The sequence below is a fragment of the Chroicocephalus ridibundus genome, chromosome 10, assembly GCF_963924245.1.
Source record: "Chroicocephalus ridibundus chromosome 10, bChrRid1.1, whole genome shotgun sequence".
In the NCBI taxonomy this organism is placed as follows: Eukaryota; Metazoa; Chordata; class Aves; order Charadriiformes; family Laridae; genus Chroicocephalus; species Chroicocephalus ridibundus.
Window position 1 is genome coordinate 12,302,423 of NC_086293.1, and position 25,601 is coordinate 12,328,023.

General features: G+C 42.8%; 1 protein-coding gene across 11 annotated transcripts in view; it reads right to left on the reverse strand.

The window, feature by feature from the left end:
• Positions 1 to 25,601, reverse strand: part of CHL1 (cell adhesion molecule L1 like) — a 143,228-nt gene that overhangs the window by 23,624 nt on the left and 94,003 nt on the right. For 10 of the 11 annotated variants that reach the window (XM_063347662.1, XM_063347670.1, XM_063347665.1 and 7 more), the window contains 13 exons: positions 25,285 to 25,407; positions 24,001 to 24,171; positions 21,913 to 21,960; positions 19,838 to 19,958; positions 16,500 to 16,684; positions 10,315 to 10,446; positions 8,897 to 9,034; positions 8,092 to 8,203; positions 7,224 to 7,390; positions 5,506 to 5,671; positions 4,202 to 4,326; positions 995 to 1,096; positions 587 to 784 (listed from right to left, as the gene is read on the reverse strand). In XM_063347662.1, the coding sequence (XP_063203732.1) occupies positions 587 to 784; positions 995 to 1,096; positions 4,202 to 4,326; positions 5,506 to 5,671; positions 7,224 to 7,390; positions 8,092 to 8,203; positions 8,897 to 9,034; positions 10,315 to 10,446; positions 16,500 to 16,684; positions 19,838 to 19,958; positions 21,913 to 21,960; positions 24,001 to 24,171; positions 25,285 to 25,407 (1,788 nt within the window). The remainder of the gene's footprint in view (positions 1 to 586; positions 785 to 994; positions 1,097 to 4,201; positions 4,327 to 5,505; positions 5,672 to 7,223; positions 7,391 to 8,091; positions 8,204 to 8,896; positions 9,035 to 10,314; positions 10,447 to 16,499; positions 16,685 to 19,837; positions 19,959 to 21,912; positions 21,961 to 24,000; positions 24,172 to 25,284; positions 25,408 to 25,601) is intronic. The other variant, XM_063347671.1, reaches the window with a different exon arrangement.

A 25,601-nucleotide genomic window follows, 5' to 3' on the forward strand; every position in this document is an offset into this window, starting at 1 on the left:
GACTTTTGGATTTCAAAGCACCAGATGTAAGGGGATTATGAGGAAGAGATTTTTCTCCCTATGGGGATAGTAAACAGAAGGTATATCATTAGTGGGACGCACACAGCTGAAAAGCTGAAGAAGGACCGGAAATTGAAGTAACGGGGAAAGAAAAGAAAGAAAAATGCCAAGGAATGCAAATGCTGTGCTGAACAGTTGGCCTCTAAAATGACTTTCAGGGACACAACATTTTCTGACATAGTGAGAAACGCACTGTGAATGGAGATTTTGGACAAGCTTAGCGCTGCTGAAAGGCTCCCCATAAACCCTGATCTTGTCCAGCAACTCCTTGCCCATGAAGGTCTGCAATGGGCTTTACAAGGGGGCAAAGTCAGCAGAGCTGAGGAAAGCGGTGTGCCGGAGGTACCCGGGTAGGAAACACCCTGCCAACCGCTCGCTTTGGCATCCCTGGGCTGCCACCGAGCAGCGAAAGCAGCACAAGGGGGCCCTGACTTCTTCACACCCCCCTGAAGCACAGGAGGGCACTGTTATTCCCAGCAAAATGCTAAAACTATGAATACTGAGAAAACTAGATGGCAGTGTTTACCAGCCGGAGGTGTTGCGTAGCGCAGCGAGGGTTTACTCGGCTGGCTCCTTCCCACAGCGTTCACAGATACGACGCGGAACTGGTAATTCACATACGGGGCCAGTGACAGAAGGGCGGTGGTGTCATTCCCTGGGGCTCGGGTTAGTTCCTGCCAGCTCCCCGGCTCCCACCGGTTCTCCTCAAACTCGATAATCGACTCTGAGGCGGAAAAGAAACAAAACAAAAGAAAAAAGGCAGAGCCTGTGTAAATGGCTTATGGATAGCAAGGATGGAAATGAACTTACAACAAATTAACTGTCATAGTAAAACCGATTAAGTATGGCTGTGAGCGTGGTTTGTTTCTTCTAACAGCCGTGACATGCCATAATGCTAAACAGTGCAAGATGATGCTACTAAAATCCTTCATACCATTAACAGGGCTGTTATGACTGGCCCCGGCTTTCCAGGATAGTCGAACACTTCGGTTTTGATTTTCTGAGAGCTGAAGGTCTTCTGGCGGATCAGGAACATCTGAGAAATAATGAAGAATTGTCAAGAGCACGGCAAGCTATTCCTGTTTGCCTTGGCATTTTCCAAAGGACTGGAACAGCAAGTTGAGTGACAATGGTGGTAAAACATCTTTTGATTTCATAGTGGACAAAATCAGGAAAGTGGGAATTGCTCTTAAAGATTCTTTTTATTACAGAAAACCAAGCCGAACCCTCTGGTCCTGCTTTGTCCCTTATAAATGCACTATTCTTTCTCAAGTTCATTTCCATCTACTCTCATTACCGTGCTTGCAGCAACAGATTTTTCTTTTCAAATCAACACTGAGATCTATTTAATCATTAATAGATATTGACACTGCTCTTAGCAGAAAGTTATATTAGCACCACTTGGATTTACCCTGGTGCCAACCAGAGTGGTAGAAGGTGACTCAGCTCCGACAGTTATTGAACTTGGCCTTTTAGAGCATGAGTGAAAGGATCACATTCATTATCCCAGCCATGGGGATCTATATTAAAAGGAAACAAGAAAATTCATTACCTGCCAGCTCAACTAATGCTGTCCAGAGAATATATCAGAGTCAGCTGGTGGTGGCTGGTGTGATAACTGCACTGCACCTCCCGGGGACAAGTGTGGGGCTATACACGCCCTGAGCACGGCACTGCCCCGCTCCTGGCCTTGCTCGCTTTTCAGGGATGTGGTCTCAGCCAGGGCTGAGGGTACCAGCACCACCGAAACAGGCTGCTCCCCCTCACAGCCCTGGGAGACGGCAAGGGGGACACACGGCTGTAATACCATCTGGTATTCTCAACAGCATCAGGGGCAGAAGAGGTGACCTGTGGCATGTGTCGTTTGCCAAATTGCCTGTAATTGAATGAACGCTTTCTCTTCCTGGAGAAGTATCTGAAGAGCGCCTATAAGAAAGCTGGAGAGGGACTTTTTACAAGGGCATGTAGTGTCAGGATGAGGGGTAATGGCTTCAAACTGCAAGAGGGGAGATTTAGATTAGATATCAGGAAGAAATTTTTCACTTTGAGCGTGGTGGGCCCCTGGCCCAGGTTGCCCAGAGAAGCTGTGGCTGCCCCATCCCTGGAAGGGTTCAAGGCCAGGTTGGACGGGGCTTGGAGCAACCTGGTCTAGTGGGAGGTGTCCCTGCCCAGGGCAGGGGGGTTGGAACTAGATGATCTTTAAGGCCCCTTCCAACCCAAACCATTCTGTGATTCTACGAAATGTAGCGGATTCAGGCAGACAGATGTTTATCTTCCTTGTGGCTGACTCTGACAGTTCGCAGTCCGACTGTATCAGATTAGTTTGGTAAATGAAATGTATAGGGCCTGGTGTAAAAGAGTGATTTCTCACTGCAGGGGGCTGATGGTAACCCCTCATCCTTCCAAACTCACACAACACACACAGCCTCCCTCCTTAAACATAGCACTGGCTTTTCAAATTCTAAAAAATGTAGAGACCAAGGAAACGAGATTGCACAACTTCAGGTTTTTGACCTCCTGCCCCAATGTCGCAACTACATTTTTTGGCTGACAACGAAAGGAAAAACAACAGGAAAAAGAGCTACCTCGACCACCAACACTGTCTCTGTCATTGTGAAAGAAATGAATTGGCTTTGTACTGAATTTTTTAAATAATAATACTGAGTTTTCTTGTTTATCTCAGGGTACATCAAAAAGTTAAAAGGTTGTATTTGTGTTGGGGTTTTTGTTTTAGTTTTCTTTACATTTCTTTCCGCTATTTCATTTGTACTGGGGAAAAATCAGGAAAGCACAGTTTAACCTACAGGCATTTTGCTGTTCTATTATTGGAATATCTGGTGTTAAAATTCAGTATATCAGTTTAAAGATAGCGACGGTGCATCTTAAAGATGCTCATTCCTCTACCATAGAACAAATACTTAGAAGTATTCCGACTGGATATTTCTTTTGTTCTTAGTTACCCATATTCTGATGTCTCCGTCTGTGCCATATTTAGTTCTTTAGCCATCTCACAAGTCTTGCATTGCAAAAAATGCCTGAATTTTCCATTTGGAAAATAACAGATATGGTCGATCCACCAAGACCTTTCTTAGATACAATAAACAAGAGGGAAGGAGCACAAGGCTGTTTTTCCTCTTCTGCAAATCACCTTTTTAAAAGGGAATAAAATGCTTAACGAAATTTTCGTAACTATTGTAACGAACAGTCTACAAACATTTTGAATTATACAGCACTAAAGAACATGGTACCATAAATAATGTGCATAGCATCTTCTTAATTTACTGTTTACTGAAAAATACCATTCGTTTAAAGCATGAAAACATCTTGAAGGTCAATTGTCTTAGTTCTTCTTGCAATCACTACCAGAAATAAATGAAAATGTAAAATGAAGCAAAACTGAAGTTAAAGGAAATTAAAATGAAGCAAAAATGCCCACAAATCAGAATTTTAGCTATTGGTCGATGCACTCAGGTACATGAGCAAAGGACATCACTCCGCAAGTTCACCCCCTTAATTTCAAGTGGTCCTTCAGGAAGGGAGGCAGGTTGTAAGGAGGCTCACACAAGGTCAAGCTTCAGACTCTGTGGTTCAAGGCTTTTCTCTGCTGCTCTTTGCCACTGGACAATAATTAATGCTCAGATTCACAGAGGTAATTAATCCTTTTAGGTGTTTAACTTTCACTGATCTTCAGAGGTGTTGGACATCTAAATACTGGCCTTACGTCTTTCTTCTTCAAAACATAGTCCAAACGGTAATCTGTGTGCAAATCTCTAGTAAAGTGGATGGAGGACTGACCAAGGACATCAAAGCAGAAGCAGAGCCATTCTTAATACGCTATTACACCTTCCAGCCTGGGCAAGCTCCTCCTGAACTGAGAAAAAAGGCTGCCTTGCCTTAGATATAAAGGTATAACAAAGAGCTGATTAAATATAAATGAAATGCTTGCGTCGGCATCCCCATTCCAGGAGATACAAGGGTAGGACCACTGAGGTTAACGAGCGAGAGGTACATTGCACCTCTGTGAAATTGGGTTATTGAGTATCTGTAACTGACTGGGCAGTGGAAGCAAATAAGCAAAAGTGCTGCAACGGCATCATGTACTGCACGGGGCTGTTTGCACCCCAGGAAAATATCCTCTTACCAAGAACGATTAACTGCGATTCGGCTGTGACACTGTCCAGAGAAGTGCGAGCCACACACGTGTAAACTCCTTGGTCCTCCAGTGTCACGCTTGATATGAACAGCGTATCCCTGTCCAGAATTATCCTATGGGGCAAAAAAAAAAAAAAAGGTACACACAAATAAGGAAGAGAAAAATCTGTGAGATAAGCATATGACAGACAGACACGTTGTTCTCTGAAAAACAGTTCACAAAAACACTTGGTAATGGGACATTTTGAATAACAAAATTGCACGTTAGGCCTATTACTTTAAAATGTAATTGCAGTTGTATTACACACTGTGCTGTAGACTATTATTTGTATTTTGTAGCAATTTAGCCTCCATGGCTGGAAGTTGGCATGTCTCTCTTGGTCTGAAAAAGAGCCACGTTGATATGCATCGGCTGACTGTCTGGAACATAGGATTTTGGCACACTATTAATGAGGCAAATACATGGGTTTTCTGTCTGAATTTTTGAAAGGGTTGAGTAAAACTGAGCATTCCCAACCCACTTGTGTGATGTCCAATGCACCAGGGGACGCTGGCATTAGCCCAGGCACACGGGCTCCGTTGCAGACATGGCATTTGCTTGGCGCTATCTCCCCAAACTACGTGGCCTCAGCAGGATCTTCAACCTCTCCAGCACTGCAGTATTTAGGAAACCATCTCTCTTCTGTGGTAATTAATGAAGACATCTGATTGCCCACTGTGGGACCCTTCATATGGAATAAAGGCTGAGCTCCATCCCCTTAAGGTCAATGGAAACACAAGAGGAGGGCAAAATTCAGCCTGCACTTGCAAGTCCTAAACTCATACGTAGGAAAAACACATTGGTTTTAATGTGTACGATCTTAGGGGGAGAATCCCATAAATCTGTTTGAAATTCATTTTAACATGACAAGGACTTGCTTTGGCCAAACAGGTATAAAGCACAGGAAAATAATAGTCCCACTGAAGTGGAGGAACACAACCCCAGTTGACTGCACTGGGGGTAGGGCTGTATTTTTGGGCTGAACCAAGATTTACGCAATATTCTGCTGTGATGGTGAGAGAATTAATAAAAAACAAAATCATTTGCCAGCCATGGCTCAAAAGTCATATAGATGCGTTTATATTTATATGTATATAAAATGCAGATCTATTCACATATCGCATGAAGAATTCTTGCAGACATAAATTTGCATTTCAAGCTATTAAGTCTCATGTTTATTGAAACTCGTGTTCCAGCACCATACAGCATTATTCAGCTGAGATCAAGGAAACTCTTGTTTCTTCCCTGCTTACCTGCCATCTTCCGTGCTCTTGACTGGCAGCTCATCTCCATCTTTCCTCCAGGATAATTTAAAACTGTGTTTCAAGTGTGAATCATACTCAGACTGACATTTCAATAAAATTGAATGTGATTTCAAGACTCGGGGGTTCTTCGGAGTAACAACAAGTTTTGTAGCATCTGATTGATCGCAGAAAAACACTTTGATTAGGAGAGAGAGACTATTACATCAAATTTTCACCAAGCACTTCATATAAGAAAATCAACCTTAGGAGCAATGATCATGTCTTTTTTGTTATATATACAAACATTTCAACTGAAGGATGGTTGGTTTTGAAATAGATATTTACCAGGATTTAATTTTCTATCTTGAAAAATTATTTTTTAGTTCACTCCAAACCAAAGAGTGCCAGAAAAAAAAAAACCTACTAAAAAAAGTCACAGGTGAAAACCCTTGTTAGCAGACTGTCATGAAATGGATGATAAAAAAAAAAGCTTGAATATGATTTTTATGTCCAACTGCCATTTGAAATAGGCTTTGGCAATGATCCAAGAAAAATTACAAGCTTATTAAAGTCAAGGGAGAAAAACTTATTGCAATCAAGTTTGTTCTTTTAATTGACTCTAATTTGAATGCGGAAAAAGATGAATAAGTAAGAAGAAAGCACTTGGCTGAATTTATTTTTACAGTGAAATGTTACTCCGTCAGAATTTCATTGCATATTTTCATGTTTATCACAACTGTAAAATTTACAAAGCAAAGGGAGTGGGTGGAAACAGAACACAAAAAGAGCGTTTCTTTCTCAAGTTCATCATAGCGAACCTGCATCTGAGAGTCCTTTTAAGGACTCCACTAATTGAGTATTTAAGGGTTTTTTTTGTTGGCAAGCCCTAAATCCTAAGTAAATTTGTATGCAATCCACTAAATGTAACCTGTGTGCTCAACAGAAGCTGTCCACTGCCATCACCCTGCCAGGGGAAAACCCCTCCTCCCCAAACAACCAAATAAATCCCTTAAAACAGAACTAGAGCACAAGGTATGTGTCTGAAATTTATAAGTAAAGGCATTTGAGTAGGGGTTTTTTTTGCTCTATTTACAGATATTTGTCTAGTTGATAATCAGGCAAGGGCCCACTGCAAAGCCCCTAAACCAGAGCATCCCCTGACTCGACCTGCTGCGATGTGCTTGGTGTTCACCGCGGATACTAATTTTATTTGGGATGCACCTTCTGATCAATAGGCTGGAAGTAGCTTTAGAGAAGGAGGAATCCCGTGGCTGTGGGGGATGCAGGGACCCTATCTGGCTCAGCGAGGACCTCACCAAGCCCATGAGCACAAGGTGGGCTCTGGGCTCCCAAGGGTCAGCCAAGAACCTGCTCTGAGTGTAACAGGGACGACGGCAAGAAGGAGGGAAAATTTTTTCAAGTTAACAGATCTGGGAAGTAAACTGCAAGTTTTTTGTGGCTTATGAAGCTTCCGCAAGTGTCAAGAAGAAAGTAAACGTCATGTATGTGCATGGAGAAAACGCACAGAACAATGGAGACAATGCAAACTCCTACATCTATACCAGACCTGTGGCAATTGCAGGTCTTCGTATACATAGAATTGATACCTCACAGAATGTATTTGTATCTTAGACTGAGTATGTACTAATTACTAATTCACTGAAAATTTTTAAATATAAAACCTTAGCAGATATCAAAGGTCTTTCTATCGATAAGTGAGACTTTACCTCTTATATCCAGATTAGCAGTGATTGCTCTTTTTCCAACAGAGTTTGCAGCCCAGCACGCGTACGATCCTGAGTCTTCTTTCTTTGTTTCTTTGATCTCTAGGGTGCCATTCTTATTTAACTCATAGCGCAATGCTGAAAGTGGCTCTATGCTGTCATCCTTAGTCCTAAAGAGGATTAAAATAATTACGGTTTATATCTAGGGTTGCAGGAACTGTTATTGCATGGTTAGCAGATATTCCAGGGGACACAGGAATTTTGGGAGCTGGTCTCAGATCTACCACTGTGTGACCAAGTCAAGATTAGCAAGTCACTTTACCCACATGTAGCACATTGTACAGGGATATAAGCTTCCCGCAAACCCAAACCACACTGACAGCAACTAGCAAAGTCTTTAAACTAGACTGGCCGAGTCCTTAATCTATAGCTGTCATCTGCAATTTTATTGCACCTGTCAAGTGCTAGGACAGTCCTGTGATTTCCAACCATATGGAACCATTTCCAGGTAAATATGCTCTGTATGTCATCACGTTTCCACCTCAATAATGTGTCCAAACTTAAAAAGTCGCCAACATTAAACTAAGGCTGGTGACGCCGTAGCAGGATTTGGTGATCTACAGCATGGCTTAGTTTAATGAATGTCCCAGCACTTGACTCATACAGGTACAGAGGACTTTAACTGCTGTTTTAAACCAGTTCTTCAGAGTTCTTGAAAGTGCATTTAAACACAGAATACTTATTTTATATACAGTTTTGTTACAAATTTCTAATGTTAACTCCATAGAAATAATAACTAGCACATTATTCAATACTTGTGGAGCCTGTATGAACTTGTTTCACATGAAAACATCAGTTCTCAGTGGCTTACCATCTAATATCTGCTGCAGGCGAGGCAAAAATTTCACAGTGCAGGAAGGCACTGTAACCCACAACTGTGGCATAGTTTTCACCATCTGAGGTCAGAATTAAGGGAGCAATATCTGCAGAAGAGAATGCAAAATGAGTGGCACTGCATTTCAGAACTGGGAATAGAAATACAGTCCCTGCATCATCCCCTTTTCCAGCAAACGTCAAAGCCTTAGCCCCTTAATGGGAATTTCATTGCCTTTTGGAACCAGTTGCACTGAGCAACTGAGCTCTCGTAAGCTTCACCGACAAAGACAACGGTGGTTGACTGCTGGACATGCCAGAACATGAAACATCAATGTGCTCCAGGAGAGAAAACAGACCCGGTTCCACTTTCTCTAGGGACCTCTTTTATTAACTGAATTCCCATCACTCCCTTTCTTCAGGGAGAAGAACAGGCTGAGCACCACAATCAAAACCAAAGATTAACAATACACTTAATAACTAAAAAACAGAGTTGTGGTCTTAATTCAGCCCCCAGTGGCTTCAGTAGATTTGAATTGAAAAGGTTTTAGCCCAACCACAACCAAGTTTTAAAACAAAAAGTGTATCAAAGCTCATGAGCACTTACGCTAACCATATAATATTGCCCATGATAAGGCCTGTTGCATTAGTTTTGACAATATATTTCTTAAAATCTGTGCCAATGCAGAAGAAAATGACATGGTTACAATCCCCAAGCTGTTCTGAAGCATTCAATCAGCAGAATGGGACACTGCAGCTATAGACCTTTTCTTGCTAATAGGAAAGGCCAGGAGGGTACTCACTGAGGACGTTCACATTGGCGCTAGCAAGGATGGTGCCGTGCTTGTTGCTGGCCTCACACTGGTACACAGCACTGTCGTGAAGCTGAAGGTTGGTAAGGCTGATCTCCCTGGCAGAGATTCTCCCTCTGAAGGTCCTACCTGGAAAGACCCAGACTGTATCAGGAGATGGAGAAAACACCACAACTGTGGAGTTCACAGTCTCTTCTCACTGCTTGAAAGTCAAAGGCAAATTATAGAATCATAGAAAGGTTTGGGTTGCAAGGAACCTTGAAGATCATCTAGTTCCACCCCCCCTGCCGTGGGCAGGGACACCTTCCCTCTAAAGGGACACCTTCCTTCTAAATTCTCTTGAGACTGACACGAGGGCTATGTGTTAGGAGATGCACAGGTACAAAACATAGAATCATAGAATGGTTTGGGTCGGAAGGCACCTTAAAGACCATCCAGTGCCACCCCCTGCCCTGGGCAGGCACACCTCCCACCAGACCAGGTTGCTCCAAGCCCCATCCAACCTGGCCTTGGACACCTCCAGGGATGGGGCAGCCACAGCTTCTCTGGGCAACCTGGGCCAGGGGCTCACCACACTCACAGTAAAGAATTTCTTCCCAATATCTAATCTAAATCCACCCTCTTTCAGTTTAAAACTGTCACACCTTGTCCTGTCACTCCACTCCCTGATCAAGAGTCCCTCCCCATCTTTCCTGTAGGCCCCCTTTAGGGACTGCAAGGGGCTCTAAGGTCTCCCCAGAGCCTTCTCTTCTCCAGGCTCCCAACTCTCTCAGACTGTACTGTACATAGGAGAGGTGCTCCAGCCCTCTTACCATCTTCGTGGCCCTCCTCTGGACTCACTCCAACAGGAAAGCACATCTTCAGGATCAAACTAGGACCTTGCTCAACAGCCAGAGACCAAGTTGCAGAGCACTGCCTTTGTCAGTAGTCCCATGGCCTAAAGAAAGTGCTCTAGAGCACCAATTTCCAGGAAAATACCCACATAGACTTTTAAAAATAGTAGTAATCATACTGCTATGCCAGGGAGCAGGGCCTGTGCTCCTCAACCATGCAGTCGCTTGTGCTTATTCAGAAGCACAAAGAAAGACCAAGATGAACATGAACATAAGCTACCCAGATCCTCAAAAGATGTAAGCATTACGGGGTGAGGCAGAGGCAGTAACTCACGGGTACCGCCACTCCACAGCCCTGCAGATTTCACCCCTACTCTCTTCAAGATCCCATTTAAACATTTTTTTATTTATGAAATAAATACATTATTTATTTATAAAACTAATTCTTGTCTAAAGAGATGCCAAACCAGACATCATCCATCCCATTTGGATTTGTGTGTTCCCTCTAACTGGGTGCAACGCAGGCACATCCCACCCGGCCACCACCTAAAGGAGGACTTTGGACCTTGCACTTACTATCGATGGGCATCCCGTTGAGTTTCCACTGAATGGTTGGCTCTGGGTTGCCAATTGCTTCGCACAGCAGCACAAGATTTGTTCCTACGCTGTAAACACCACCTTCGGGCTCCTTTAACCACCGAGGAGGCTCTGTAAAGAGGGGACATAACAGGTATCAGGTGCCACAGCGAGGGCATGTCCAACTCTTGCTATTGCTATGGTTCTCCAGGAGATGGCAAACGCTGACAACAGTTCCCAGCCGGCTCCTAGGAGCCTATCGTGCAGCTGTATTGTATTTCTTGCAAACGGACATTACAAAAGGTAAAATTAGCATCAGCACCCATCAATTTCTGTCCTTCAGACTTTGTGCAATGTGAGCAGCGGGGAGAGAGTGTAGGGAATGGGCAATGTTCTTCCAACTAGAAAGCAACTGCAAAGCAGATGAAAGGTGAGACACTGTGGAAGGAGGTAGACCTGAACAGGTCAGCATTTTCACTAGGACCCTCAGACAGGAGATTGTGGTCTGTGAAATGAGGCAAGACTATTTCAGCAACCCAAACAAGATGCCAATATCCATCCAGCTCAAATCCCTCTCACTTGCCCAGGAGTGGCTGGAGGGCAGAGCATGGTGATGCACCAGAGCTCCACAACAGGATGCTGCACCTCCATCTGCTCATCTATGTGTGCTGGGGAAACGCATTGTGATTTTCAATATTCTGGCTTCCCATCATGTATTCAGCTCAGAGACTGATCTGTAACATATTTAGGAATGACAAAACATTCTTTCACCACTGGGGATGAAAGAACCATCATCCTGATGAGCGGTCCAGAAAGATTGCCCACAGGGTGGTGGTAGAGGAGCAGCAGTGTGCTGCTGGATTCCCTGTGCTCTCCTCTTTCCCAGCACCGCCAGCTAAACTGGGTGAGCTCTGGGGAAACCCTCTCCTCTGCAGAGCAGCCTCTGAGCACCAGTTACCCAAACATCATTGGAAAAACACAACCATAAGGGAGGGAATGGAACCAAGGGGGGTGAAAAAAGCATTAATCTGATGAATGCATCGTTTTCTTCCTTCAGTGAGCATCCTCAATCCAAAACACAGCCTGGAATTCATCATTATCTCTCCCTGAGAAGCAACAGACTTCCAAATTTTAATTCCAGACCTGCCAGTACCTCTTCTGCATGTGCTGGGCAGATCACTGGGCCTCTTTCCCTATTTGAAAAAGATGAGCTAATGTATAGGAAACATGAGGATTCATTAGTTAATGCTCATAAAACGCTCTGAAGATTAACAGAGCTGTTGCCTGGTAATACATCTCCAGATGTTATCAGTGTGGTATGCTAAAACAAAGCATCGTTGCTCATATTCACACAGATACGTTAAAAAACCACCCCTGAAGTGTGATACACAAGACCTTCCACACAAAGTCCACCATTTTCACAGTAAAGCACCGGTGAAGAGTGTTAAGTAACAGCCAAAGATTGAAGTAAAATTCAAGACACCGAATCTTATCTAAAATTATAACATCTTTGCAATTCCTTTGCTATCGCCTTCCTCACTGCAGTGCCGGTTGCCCTCCCATAGTGCAGCGTGTGACGTGACTGTACTTGTTATGCTTCCTTGTATTTCGCTCCAGGAAAAAAACTCCGCAAGCAGCTGAACATTTTGGTTTTGCAGATCATTTTCCTTCTCTCTCTCTCATATACATAATGCTTTCATCAGGAAAAGACAGGTCAAAGGCACGGAGGTGAAAAGGTTTGTAAGAGCCCTGATTACTTTGTGGTTTGGTGGCGGTGGTTTTTTACTCTAAGTCTGCCATAAACACAGCACTTGAGACAGGGTATTTCCTTGTTTTGAAGGAGGTGGGACGCCAAACACGGACTGAATACAAACCACCCAATGGACCCTTTCCTATTTTCATCTGTACATACACCCTGGAAGTGAGCTGCAGCTATGTTAGGCCACCGCTTTCCTTTCTCAGCATGAGAATTGCTGTGGTTGCCCCAAGAAAGTGATGCAGCTGCGAAGCCACAGGCAATGAGATTTTGCCAAGTAGGAAATATAATTTCACAGAAAGGCTAAAGAACCTCTTTCCTATGTGGCAGATATGCCATACTACTTATAAATACATAAAATATAAGAATAACAAAATATACACATACTTCTTGGCAACTACAAAAACCAGTGGCTGGATGGTCAAATAGTTAATCTATGTGAGCAATACGGTATAGCAAATATTTCACTGCATAATATATTCTTCTTGGTAAGAGTTACAAATGCGGGGCTCCTGATTAAGTGATTTATGTCTTTATGGGGAAATAATGACAGGTCCAAATATAGAAGGGATCTAAAATGGGCATCTTGTCCATCCTTCTGCAACACAGCAGGATCATCCACACCTAAAATGCCCCCGATGGATCCAAACCTTCCCCACAGCCTCCCATGCCGTCTACGGCAGCACCACGCTAGAACAAATTTCTAACATCTAACCAGCTTCTGCCTTGCTGCAATTTAAGTCTATTATATCTTACATTATCCCCAGGGAACTTTGTGAAGAAACTTCAGCTCATCTGAAGGCTGTTATGAATTCCCCAGATTCAGTCTTTCCTAAATTAAACATACCTATCAATTTTTTTCTCAAACATCATGTTTTTGAGCTCTGTGACTACCCTTGCTGCTTTCTCCTGAACTGCCTTAAGTTTACCCCGGCCTTGATGAAGTGTGCGATGTAAAACTGGTTACGTTACGTGAGGCCTTATCAGTTCTCAGTATTCACTCTTACAACAACGCTTTGCTTTATGCTTTCCAGAAGGATTTTTGCTTTTTATGCACGACTAGTATTTCCAAGCCGCGTTCAGCTTGCGATCCAGTATATCCTCCAGACTAGTCTAACCAGACATTTTCCATCCTGTGCTTATGAAGCCAATTAGTGCTGCCTGATGAGAATTGCTTTGCAGTTGTGCTTACTGAAGCCCATCCTTTTTATTCCAGACCATTTTCCCAATTTGTCAAGATCATTTCAAATTCTCCTCACGCCTTCCCAAGGGCTGGCAATCCATCCCATTTTGGGGGCATCATCGGCAGCTTCAGCTGCAGTTACCACCTCGGGGTCTGTATCCCCATCGAAGCATTTTTCCAGTGAAACACAACTACAATTTGAGCCCGATTAAAACATCCAGCCGTGTTTCTGCCTCACATTAGTTTCATCTATTTTATTTTTCTCTAGATGAGTAATGAAAGTATTACCAGACTTAACTGCAAAGGCCCTTAGCTATTATATCATTACTATAATTAATCATTATATTGTAATAATTATTTCTATTAAACACAGTCTAGGAGCCTCAGTCAAGATGAAGGTACCACGAGATCAGGTGCTGTGATGGTGACAAGATTTTGAGGATATACGTACACTTTATATTGGGTTCGGGGGATTATATACAATAACCAAATAAACAAACACTTGAAGTCAAGACAATTCGTGGGCTTGCTTGCTTTTTTTTTGTTTTGTTTTTTAATAATTCTCTCTCATTCTGATAACGACAATGGGGATTTTATGCCTGTTCCAATGTTCCAGGCTACATCTTTCTTGCAAAGAGAGATTAAAATGCTCAAAGAGTCAAGTAATTTGCTAGCTGAATATTTTCATATGATTGGTAATAACTGCCGGAATCTTTGCCCTCAGACTACTGTAGGATTAGTAAGTGGGCTGCATACAAATATCATTAATTAAGACTGTTATTTAGAAGGCTGGGATATTGGTTTGAGATCCTCAAATACCAGAAAGAAGAACAGAATATGTGACATAGTGCAGAAATGATGGCAAAATCCTGAATTATACACCAGCGCTAGACTGAAGATGGTTGGCAATTAATAACTGAGATAATTTTTCTTCCATGTTTGATTTCCTTCTCTCTGTGTGCATCATTTGAGAAGAGCCTGTCAGGTGCGAGGATGCTCTACGTCAGCATAACCTCCCTGAGACCCACTGAAATTAATGCTCTCTTCCACCAACTCAAGATCTGCCCTTGAGTGCGTACACGGGGGTTGCTGCAAAGAATGATGAACGTGCCCATCTCTGATTAATGGCAGTGATGTTTTCTGGTTAGAAATTCCAGCAGAAGACAGTGTTTGGGCTCAATTTTACCTTGATACCCTGCTTGTGAGGTGACTCCTAATAGGAAGAATTCTTGCTAGTGACAGCAGCCAACATTAGTTACACATACAGAAAATGAATTCAATAACAATGGCAAAAGCATTTTTTACACAGCAATGGCTAGAGTAGGATTATTTCCTTCCCTCCTTTTTTTTTTTTTTTAAATACTTGTTTGCTAATGAGCAGGAACAACAATTCGCCAGAAAGCTTTCCTCCCTCTAGAGACTGAGGGAAAAGGGGGTCAATATTCTGAACTGCTTAATTAATGTCATTTCTCTGGTATTTTAGTTTTTGCAGCTCCTGCAATTTCTTTGAAGGATTCAATTTTTACAGCCGAGAAAATCATAGCCAGATTGTTAAAATATTCAGCTACAGCAGAGATGCTCCAAACCATCTGGAAGGATTCCTAGGAGTCAGCACTTCCCCTCTATCGCAGCTGAAGACTTGCCATGCCCTGGTATCCCCCTCTGCCACGCTGCCAGGTAGGGAAAGAAGACTGTAAGACACAAGGTTGCATCAAGTGAATGGGGATGATTCATCACATACTGGGAGAAAAGGCTTTTCCTCAGCTGATGAGTAAATACAGAGCAGGTAGCTCAAAGTGCCTTTCCTCCTGTCAAGACTCCTTGTGACCACGGAGTGAGAAGCAGCACAGATAAAAACGAAGCAGTTGGCAGACTCCGACAGTTTAATACTGCCTGGGTTTGTTTTTTTTTTTAGCTCTGCAGAGCAGAGACTGGAGCATTTTTCATCGGTAAAGAGAAAATGTTTTCAGGAAGTTTTTCAGCTGTGCTTCAGGATTCTCATTCGGTAGCTATTTACGGGCAGCGCTGCTGAAAGAGTTGCAGTGGCAGTGATACTTCTGCAGGGCCCGCTTGTCTCTGCTGAGTCTCACTGGAGCTCTGCATTGCTCCTGGAAAAGAGCATCTGCCCCTGCCTCGTGTGAAGGGCTCACACCTGCAGGGTCTGGGGAGCAGAAGGGAGGAAGGAGGATGGAGGGGGGGCAGGCACCACGTGCCTCTATCTGCACTCTCCAAGATGCCTGTTTTGAAGGTATCTTGTCTGGCTTTATTAATCTGCTGCCTTCTAGCAGCAACATAAATAAATGACGACCAAACGGGTGCACAAACATCGCAGGTACAAGCTGCCAGCGCTGCCCCTGTTCAGGCTCCAGACCTGTGTGTGCGCTCAGGCACAGGGATGCACCACCCTACGCACAGGACAGCCCAAACCACGACAGGTACGCACGAGCGTGGGGGAATGAGCCTTGGATACTCAGTGGAGGACAAAAAGGGTGATATTTCCATTTTTTTAAAACTGTTAAAAATTAGTAGAAAGTATTTTTTTTTTTTTACTTTCTTTCTTAAGATTTTATCATATTTTGCAGGAGCTATAGAAACCACTCTTGGCTCAAGTTGTCCCTATACAAAAATGATGGCAAGGGAGCACGTGAAGGAGGGGAACAGAAGGGTGGTACAATATTTACTCACTCCATTTTTACAATCCTCCCTAGGCATTCACTCCTGGTGGAAGCCAAAGAAAGGAAATTGAGGTAAATGTACCTCTGATCTGGCCCAGTGTAGCCATTTTCACATTCTTTAAGAGCAAGTAGAATAACAAGATCTTTCAGTCTGACATTCAGATTAATACAAGACATTTCATCAATATCTCTGCTTGACTAACTCGCATCTTTAGAGTACTGGATCTGCTCATGTATTTGTACTCCTGTTCACCGCTTTGTAGAGCCTTCATGGTTCAGGAAAAAAAATGCTTGCTTGCTTTCTTTCTCTTTTTTTTTTTTAAAAGATGCTACTTTCTGCAAGCTTCCCAAAACTATAAAGCAGGTCCTTGGCTAGCATAACATTTTAAAATAGATATAAAAGTATATAATATTGATATAAATATAATACAGATATTAAAATATCTACAAATTGATAGAGTCAGATGAATTTATGCATTACATGTAGTGACACTAGCAAAGGTCCTTATTCACTTCCCTTTGACCACCTCCCTGTTCAAAATGAATAAGCTTAGTAAAGTGTACTCAGCACCTTCCACATGAACGTGGAACTCGTGCTTCGCTCTCCCCATGGGGTTGCTTGCCGTGCACTGGTATGTTCCTTCATCGGCTGCAGTCACTTGTTCTATCTTCAGTATCTTCCCAAAATTTTCTGTTTCTGGTTCATCCTTCGGCAAGTTCCCAGTGACCTTGACCCAGCTTAGATGAGGAGTTGGGCTAATAGCAAAGAAAGAAAGAAAAAAAAGATTTTGAGTTGAATACTAGGCTGCTGTAATACTTCATGTTAGCAGAGCTGCTGGACTTCACAGAATCATACAATTGTTACAGCTGGAAGAGACCTTTAAGATATTCAAGCGCAACCATTAACCTAGCACTGCCATGTTACCACTAAGCCATGTATATGTGAAGTTTTCAGAGTCTTCTGAGCCTTTTAAAACACTGGGGCTATACTATGGGTTATACTACATACTATAGCTACTCTATGCTGCTTCTTGATTCAAAGGGCCCCTACGAATAGGTTCTTCACAGCCAACACCAGGCCATGGCATGAGGCTGCATGCCTTGTACGCGTATTGGCATGGTCTGTGGGAGAGGGAATGGAGCTCATTTTGTCCTGCTCCAAAAGGGCACTTGAGGACAGACAAGGAGGTAAAGACTTCATTACAGTGACTTCACTCGGTGCCCTGCCTGGTTAGAAAGGTGGCCAACCACTGGAGACGGCTGAAAATGCTCCTTACGTTTTCAGAAAGCAAATGGCAGTGACACAGAAATTCGGGACAGACTGTTGTCTGCACATTCCCAGCTGGGCTTTGCGACCCCGACACCGTACACGACGCTCATACACAGTGTCATATCTGCTTAGTCTCGTGTCCATCTGTTATCGTGGCAAAATGCCCGGGCACAAGCTACTCAAAGCCCCAGGTACCAAGAAATCATGGTTTTCCACGAGCAGTGAGCACAACCGTGCAAATATCCTATTATTTCCTGCACGAGTCCTCGTCCTGCTCCTGTACCACTGTCAGGCACTGTGTTACCGTGGTGTTGTATTGAGGCAATGCTGTCCTGACACTGTCATTGTTCAGATTATAAGTCTTCAAAAATGACAGATTGGAAATGTATTAATTCCTTATTTTGCAGTTGGCTGCCCCTGATCTTAGTTACTTGAAATCTGGCTCAGTCCATCCACTTCCGTGGTTTATGGACATTTGGTGGGATGGCTTGGCAGACGTATAGGCAAAGCTGATCATTTTTCTGCTGAAAATGGGAATTTTAACAAATAAAAATGTTGTTTTACGTTGCCTTTTTTGAACCGTTTCAGTGAAAAATGTTTGTTTGGTGATCAAACAAACAAGTACTTTGTCTTCTTTCAAAAGTGGCTATTTTTAAAAAAAACACCTCTGTTTAAAAAATAATTTTAAAAAATTTTCTTGGAAAATTTTGAATGAAACAAAAATATTACTTTTTCTTTTTACTTTTTTTTCCTCCCAAAATAAACAGTGTCCTCTTTTGTCTTTCTATTCTTGTACATGATATTAATTCTCGCACATGAAAATTTTTATTTGTGTATTTCCGAGGCGATTTACCTATAAAGTACCTTGAAAACACTATAAACTCACAGCTGTGGACTTGTGGAGGTTTGGGCGCCTGCGAATTAGCTTGATGGGTAGTGAATTAAACAAGGAAGTGTTGCAACAGGGAACCAAAACTCTCCGCAGATACCTGGAGTGAATCCAACAGAGACAAGTAATTCACCGTCTCTCAGAATGGCAACCAACTGCAGAGGCATAATCTTGCCAGCTCAAATGAGCAATGCCCTTTCAAGCCCACATGGAAAACCAAAATACCCTAAACACGTTTGTTCAGGCAGATAAATATCCTGGATTTTGGAGTTTTATAGAGGGGATATAATTGCACAGCCTTTAATATGAATTATCTACCTGCTAACCACAGTCTGCGTTCACAGACCTGCAGCTCTGCCATCCAGCGTGAGAAGACGATGATTTAAGTCTCCATTCAACAGAAAGCTCTATCGCAAACAAACCAGATGTGACTGCGCTTTCATTGTGGGTTTAGCGGTCGGAGAGATTTTTTGCTTTACCTATTTCTCTGGTGGCAACTCTTCTGCGGCAGACTATTGCATCCACAAGCACACAGCAAAAATTGGAAATCTGGACTGAGGGCCAAGTGGAGCTTATGTCTGTCTGAGTTACTGCAGCAGGAACAAGGTCTGGAGAGGCATTCACCGCTTCATTGCAGGGACTGCACTCAACGTTTATTTATCCATTCCCTTTCCTTACTTACCCTTACTTTGTCCTGTGTTATTTACAATAAGGAACAAAATTGTCCTGATTTCCCGTCGAATCCCATCTACTTTAACTCTTCCTTAAATTATTACAGTCAGCAGCTCCTCACTGAGATACTCTGCCATGCTCAGGATAACCAGATCCAGGACTAGGGCTTGAGTAGTGCTCTAACGTGAATGCTAATAGCAATAATAAGCTCGAGATACCCGTGCAGCACAAAGCACCGGAGGCATGCATTGGAACGGGCCCAAGCGGGAAACATGGGACTGGAACTAAATTTGAAATTAGCCCATTACTGTTAGTTTTAGCAGGATCAAACCAATACGGCTGACTCCGGTTCACCATTTTTTTACATAGTTGTGGACTTTGCTCTTCAACATACTGGCGTCTGTGAGAACATCATGGAAGGAACGTCTTTTGTATGGAAATCCTAGATGCTCGCGAATGGACCACAGAAAGTGGCCAGGACCACAGGCACTCCCGAGCCAGCATCTCCCAGTACAGCTGGGTTAAGCGGGCCACCAGTCTCACTCAACGGGGTATTTCCTTAATGAGTGTCTTGCATCAAAATCTCTCGAGAACTTTGCATTTGAAAACCTGAGATCTTAGGAAAAATGCTGAATAATTTTTGAGCGTTGAACCAAAACTGAATTGGCAAAACTAGAAAAGAGACACTACAGGTTGTGAGCCAAACCACAGAAGCTGAATTCTGAGGTTATTTACCTTCTCAACATCTCAAAAGTAGTAATAGTGAAAAAAGTTCCATAATAGGGTTTTATTTTATATAATACTAAAAAAAGAAATCAATATTTACCATGATATGATTTTAATTACTTGTTTATAAGCTATAGCAATAACAGATACATGAATGCTGCATACTAGCTCTGTGCTGCTTTACGAGGAGCGTGCATACTTTAGAAAAACCCTGCATAGAGGTTCAATTTAAAATTGTTTGGGCAGGTAGGTATATTCATTTGTAGCTGTATAATTTTTTAATATAGCTTTTTCTTTGCTCAAGTCTATTTCAAAAGGCGATTAAGTTTGTGCAGTATTGTGCATTACTCACAGCCCTTCAGCAATACATTCGAGTAGCAGGACACCTCCCTTGATGACAGTGACTGATGAGCTACTGCCAGCAGATTCAGGAGGGATCAGCAGTTTGGGTTTTCTTTCCTTGATAAAATTTGCTAAAAAAAATAAAATAAAATAAAAGTTAGATAGAAAATCTTAGAGCCTTTGCTTACCCTTCAATAATGCCACAAACATTACTTCTGTCAGAAGGTTTCAGACATCAATTTGTCAAGTTTCTTTTTTATTTATACACTTTGAGACCAATCCAGGACTCTGCTGTTTCTCCTGCTTACAGTGAGAAGATGGCTACAGCAATAACCACAGGCAGCAGTACTGGTGAAGCCCCTGTTCCTGCAGTTTCACATCCTGCTTTCCAAGCACTGGCCCTTTCCCTCATCCTCCTCAGCCAGTCTTGGTACCTGGGTCTTCTCAATCGCTGATCTTCTGGTGCACACCATCTTTCTTTGTATCTCTCTGTTGCATTGACTCCATCACCTTTTAAACCTCAGATGAAAACCCATCTTTCCTGACTTGAATATCCCACAGAATTGTCCTTCTTGCTACAATTATTAAATCTACAGTAATGGAGATACAATTTGTAAGGAAGACTGTTAAAATAATAAAACAAGATTGACCTGCATTTGATTTCAACGGACCATTTGTTCCAGCCTGCCAAACAATGGTTTCATGATGAAATATGCATAGAGTTAAACGGCTATCCAGTTATCACTATAATAACAATTAGCACAGTAATGAATAAGTCCCCAAATGGTACTAGTTCTTCAAAAATAGTCAGTTACGGATGATTTGGTAAAAGACCGCATGTATGTCTCTGAACCATTTTCTAATTTTTTTTTTTCCCCCTCCCCTTGCTTTGTACCTCTCTGAATTGGTGTCACGAGCGCCCAGAGCTGCAGCACAACACTTTGGTGCCTCCGGATACTCTCGCACGTTTTGCATCTGCCCTCCACCTCCCGCTGCCAAAGGCAGGCATCCCCCTTCCCGAGCGGCGACAGGAGCTGAGACATCTCTCCGAGGGAAAAATGGGGTTTTGAGCGGCTGTCACTCGGCACAAGCCCTGCTTGTTCTGCTCACAGTGCTCAGCCTCCCTGGGCCAAGGCTTGACCTCTGGTCAGTGCTTCAAGCTATCCAGCCCAAAATGCTCGCGGAGAGCCCGTTTTTCAAAAAACATCAGTGCTTGTCCAGCAAAATGATGTCTTTCGGGAGTTTCAAATTGGGCATCTCAGAAAACAGAGGCTTTCAGAACCAATTTAAACAAATAAATCAGTCAAGAGCTACATGCAAAAAACTGATACTCTCATTTTTACTTCTCTTAAACAAAACTAACTGGGTGGAGGATTGCCAAATTAGCCGCTAGCTGCCTTCTGACTTCTCCACATTGCCTGCACAAAGCTCAGCAGAACATTTGCAGGACATTGCTGCACAAAGACGGGGACACGGACACAAAGTGAGGGAATATAAGAATCCCCAGGATGAGAAGCACCTTGTTGCAGCGCTCACCTGTGGCGCGCATCAGACAGGACAATACACGACCAAAGAGAACCACCTGCCGTCTACCGCGAGCTACAGGGCACAATTAACACAGAGCACCTAAAGCTCTGTAAATCCCCACCTTCAGCTCACCCTGGAGTAATGCAGCCCCAGAGTGACCCTTTAGACACGAATTCTGGGTTTCAGACCGTGGGTACCTAACGCCAGCGTCTTCTTGAATGCCAGAGGGAGATTCGGAGCACCCAGCCCTGGCTCCTGCTCTGAACTGATAACACGAGACGCCCAGGACGTCAGCCTCCTTACTCACATCACATTATGAAAGGGGAACCACTTCTTTGAGTAAGAAAACTACCTCTTTGTTAAAAACCCTTCAGATTTCTGTCAAAAAGTACAAGATGAGCAAATTGTACTCCACAGACCACTTAAATTCATCCCATCGCAATAAAAAGCCTTTTGTGAATTTTTTTTTTTTTTCTTTTTCCAGAGCAGCAGCTCATATTTCATCTCAGCTGGTAGATTCTCAGTTTAAAGGCTAAATAACAAATGCATTCAACTCACCCTTAGTAACCGCAGCGTTAGGTGAGCCTGAGTCATTAGCATGCTTAACTGAAATAAATAAAAGTGACAACCAAACAGAAACATGCACAGTTTATATAGAATCAAAAGAAACAATAAATCAACCAAAACAAAACAATGCCCTCCCAATTTTTGCCATAAAAGAAAGAAACAAACAAAAAATATAAAGTAAAGCAACAGATGAACAATGAATGAAAATATAAAGAAAATCCTTTAAAGATATGTATTATTCTGCAAAATACTTCATGGGTGATATTATCATCATTTCACCCTAGCTACCTAGTATAATAAAAAAAATGACTAAACCCTAAGTAACCACTGTAAGGAAATTTTATAAAATTTACCCAGTCTCTTTTTTTCTTATTGTTTCAGTTTTTCTATGTGGTTTTTTTTTTTTTTTTTAATACAGTCCCTCAACAGGGACTTGGCACAGGAAGGATTGAGCTGATTTTACAAAACCCTTTAAGTATATTCCTCGCGCTTTTGCCTGCACCCAGTCCCGTGGCTTTGATGGCAAGGTGCACACACTGCAGTGTTTTGCTGGGCCACTGCCAGGGCTACCAGAGGCCCCACAGTCAAACCCCATCTCATTTTTCTCTAATCTCTGTGTGCACATGGGTGGGACTGGACCCATTAGAAAAGCTACGGAGAGCAACATTTCATTTTGATATTTTTCTCACAATTATTATCCCAAGATATGGTTTAAGCAAGCATTAAGATATACAAAGCCACTATTAATCCTTTATCTTTTTATCCCAACAAGAAAACTCTCAAAATAATATATTAAATATTAGATTTTCATTCATGAAGAAAAATCTCCTTGGCTTTCTGGGCTGTATAAGCCCGAAAGGTCAGAAGTATTAGTGAAACAGAAGACTGATATTAAGGACACAGGCAGCCCCGGTGAGTGGTACAAGTGATACCAGAAACTATTACAGCCAAAAGAGATTCCAGCAAAGCGGGATGGATCTCCAGCTGTTATAAGCTGCCTTAGTTCCAGCGGCTTCTATCGGGCTTTGCTGATTTAATGCAGCTGAGAGCGTGGGGGGGTTTTTTGCTTGGATATTTGTATTCTTCTCCTCTGTTTCTAACACTGCTACCCATATACCCCTTGTGTTCAGTGGCTTTACGCAGCTGGAATTAGCGGTTTGATATGGCAGCAGGAGGGTATACACCCAACAAATGCACATGTAGGAGGATGGGACAGCAAAGCCCACACACCCCGGTGAGGCGCTGGGGCAGCACCTGAAACCATCTTTTGTAGGAGACCCTTGGAGACCACAGGAATACAGATCCGCTTAAATAAATAAATAAATAGAATCTGATGGTCCCTACACAACACGTCACTAAGGAAATGGAAAATGCCTCGTGTGTCACTATTGATGCTCATGGCAGCCTTCAAAGACCTGGAAAGCACTGGCTGCCTGTCCTGCTTGTTTTGGACCATCACAGAAGTCACCGCTGGGGAGATCCAAAAAAACTGGCCTACAGGGCTTGCTGCCAAAGAGCAGCCCATTTTCTCCTTGAAGAAGGAGAAGGAGAAGGACAAGGACAAGGACAGCCTTGCCCCCTTTATCTTGACGCATGGTGATGGCAAAGGCAAAGAGGCCTCCATGGCAGAGCTCCAGGCACAGCTCCCTCCCCGCGTCCTGGCAGGCAGGCAGTGGGTGAGAAGCTCCCTAACGCCATCCTTCCCAACCCTGCCGCTGCACCCGCACCAAACCAGGCCTGCGCCCAGCGAGGAGGCGGCCACACAATGTCCTCGAGACCTGGTGACCCCCCAGACTGCCAGAGAAGCGGATTTCCCTAATGCATCATTAGCTTTCACCAAGGGGAGAACAGGAGGAAGAACGAGGCGTTTTTGGGACCCAGCAGCTGCAAAAAGCTTTTATCAGTTGAATTTAGCCCTTAGAGTAAGGTTAATAATGCAGGAATAAGCACAGTAACATGCATTTTCTTCAGAGAGAATGGCATCAGAGACACAGGGCGCCCATCTGCATTTGCTGATGCCTGGGGAGTTAAAAAAGAAAAAACAACAGAAAATAAGAAACTACTCATCCACAGACTTACAACGGGAAACCTTCAGCGTCATTGGCATTTTCTGTACAATTGTCCTCAGTCTTGGAAACGCTGCAAAGCAACAATAATCACTCCGACTGTCATTTTCTTCCACATTCGCAAAGTAGAGATCTCCCTTAAGGCTCATGGAGACCCTTTCATCTTGCGGAATGTGCTGCAAATCTAGCAAGAAAAAATAATTATGATATGGTAATGATACTGGGCTGTTTCACCAATATGACTGCTAATGCTCTCCTGTCATATGTTCGCTTCCAGACAGAGAATATAACTTTGACGTGAAAGAAGCAGAAGATCCAGCATAACCGATGGGTTATTAACCAATATTCAACATAAGATTGATAATTGCTAATAAATATTTATCTATATAGTAATATGTTTATGCATGAAATACATGAAAAAATAATTGATAATGAAGTATGGATCATTAAAAGTACTCGGTACGATGTTTCTGCTCAGGTCAAAGGGAATTTCCAGCGCCTCTCCCCGATACAAAGGCCTGTAATGATGACACGGAGGTCACCACTTACAGGTGTCCCCCATGGCCAGTCTCCCAAGCACTTTGCTCGCCCGTAACTGCAGATTACGGCAGGGGAGTGTTAGGATGAGCTAAGGTTGCTGCACTGTCTCGTCGTTGATCCAGCCAAACGCCGGTCTGTGCTAAACACGTATGTCAGGAGTAGAGAGGCTGCCTTATAAGATCAGAGGTTTACTCTGGCACCCTGTCTCTGCAAGTTCTTGGTCAGCATCAGCAACAAACCCGTCATGTCATGGAGGCAATCTGAGTTACTTTGCTTCCCAAGAGCCAGAAAGCCCTGCAGAACACCAATGCTGAAGAACAACGTGATAGAAACCTGCAAGGAATTAATAATACATACCTGACAGATTTTTTTTTTCCTTAGTATCATAAATCAACCATTTGTTTATGAAAAGAGGAAAATAATAATGATAGAAATAATATATAGACACATTTTATCTTCTCTACTGCAAATGCAGTAGTCCTCGTTACTGGTAGACTCATTTACCGACATGTAAGCTTTCTGATATCTCATGTTTAATAATATGTTGTGTCAATGCACTCTACAGTTTAACTTTGTGTTATGTAAAAACATATCTCCAGTCTCCATTTTTCAATTTTGTTTTCCAATATCTAGATCTTTTTTCCTAAGCGCTTGCACAATTACCATTCTCATCAATTATGAATCTGTAATGAAACTGCTCTGGAAGACAAATGCTTTGAGTCTCCTCACATGAATTGTGTAAAAATTGTTTACTTACCAATATTCATCCAATAGATATGCAAAGGCGGGATGCCTTTTGGGGGGTTACAGTGCAAAATCACAGAATCACCATGTTCCACATCAAGGGGCTCAATTTTTTCTTTCGGGAATTTTGGTACACCTGTACAAAAGCAAAGAAGATCCTCTTTTATTTCTACCTTTTGAAATTTTGCCCTTTGCTTCCCTCTTAGTATGGTTCTTAATAAAATATTTACCTTGACATCATCGTTTGCATTCTCTGCCTTTAGTTATCATTTGCAAAATGATACAGAATAATGACGCATTTTACGAAGAGTATGAAATCTTTGCTGGAAT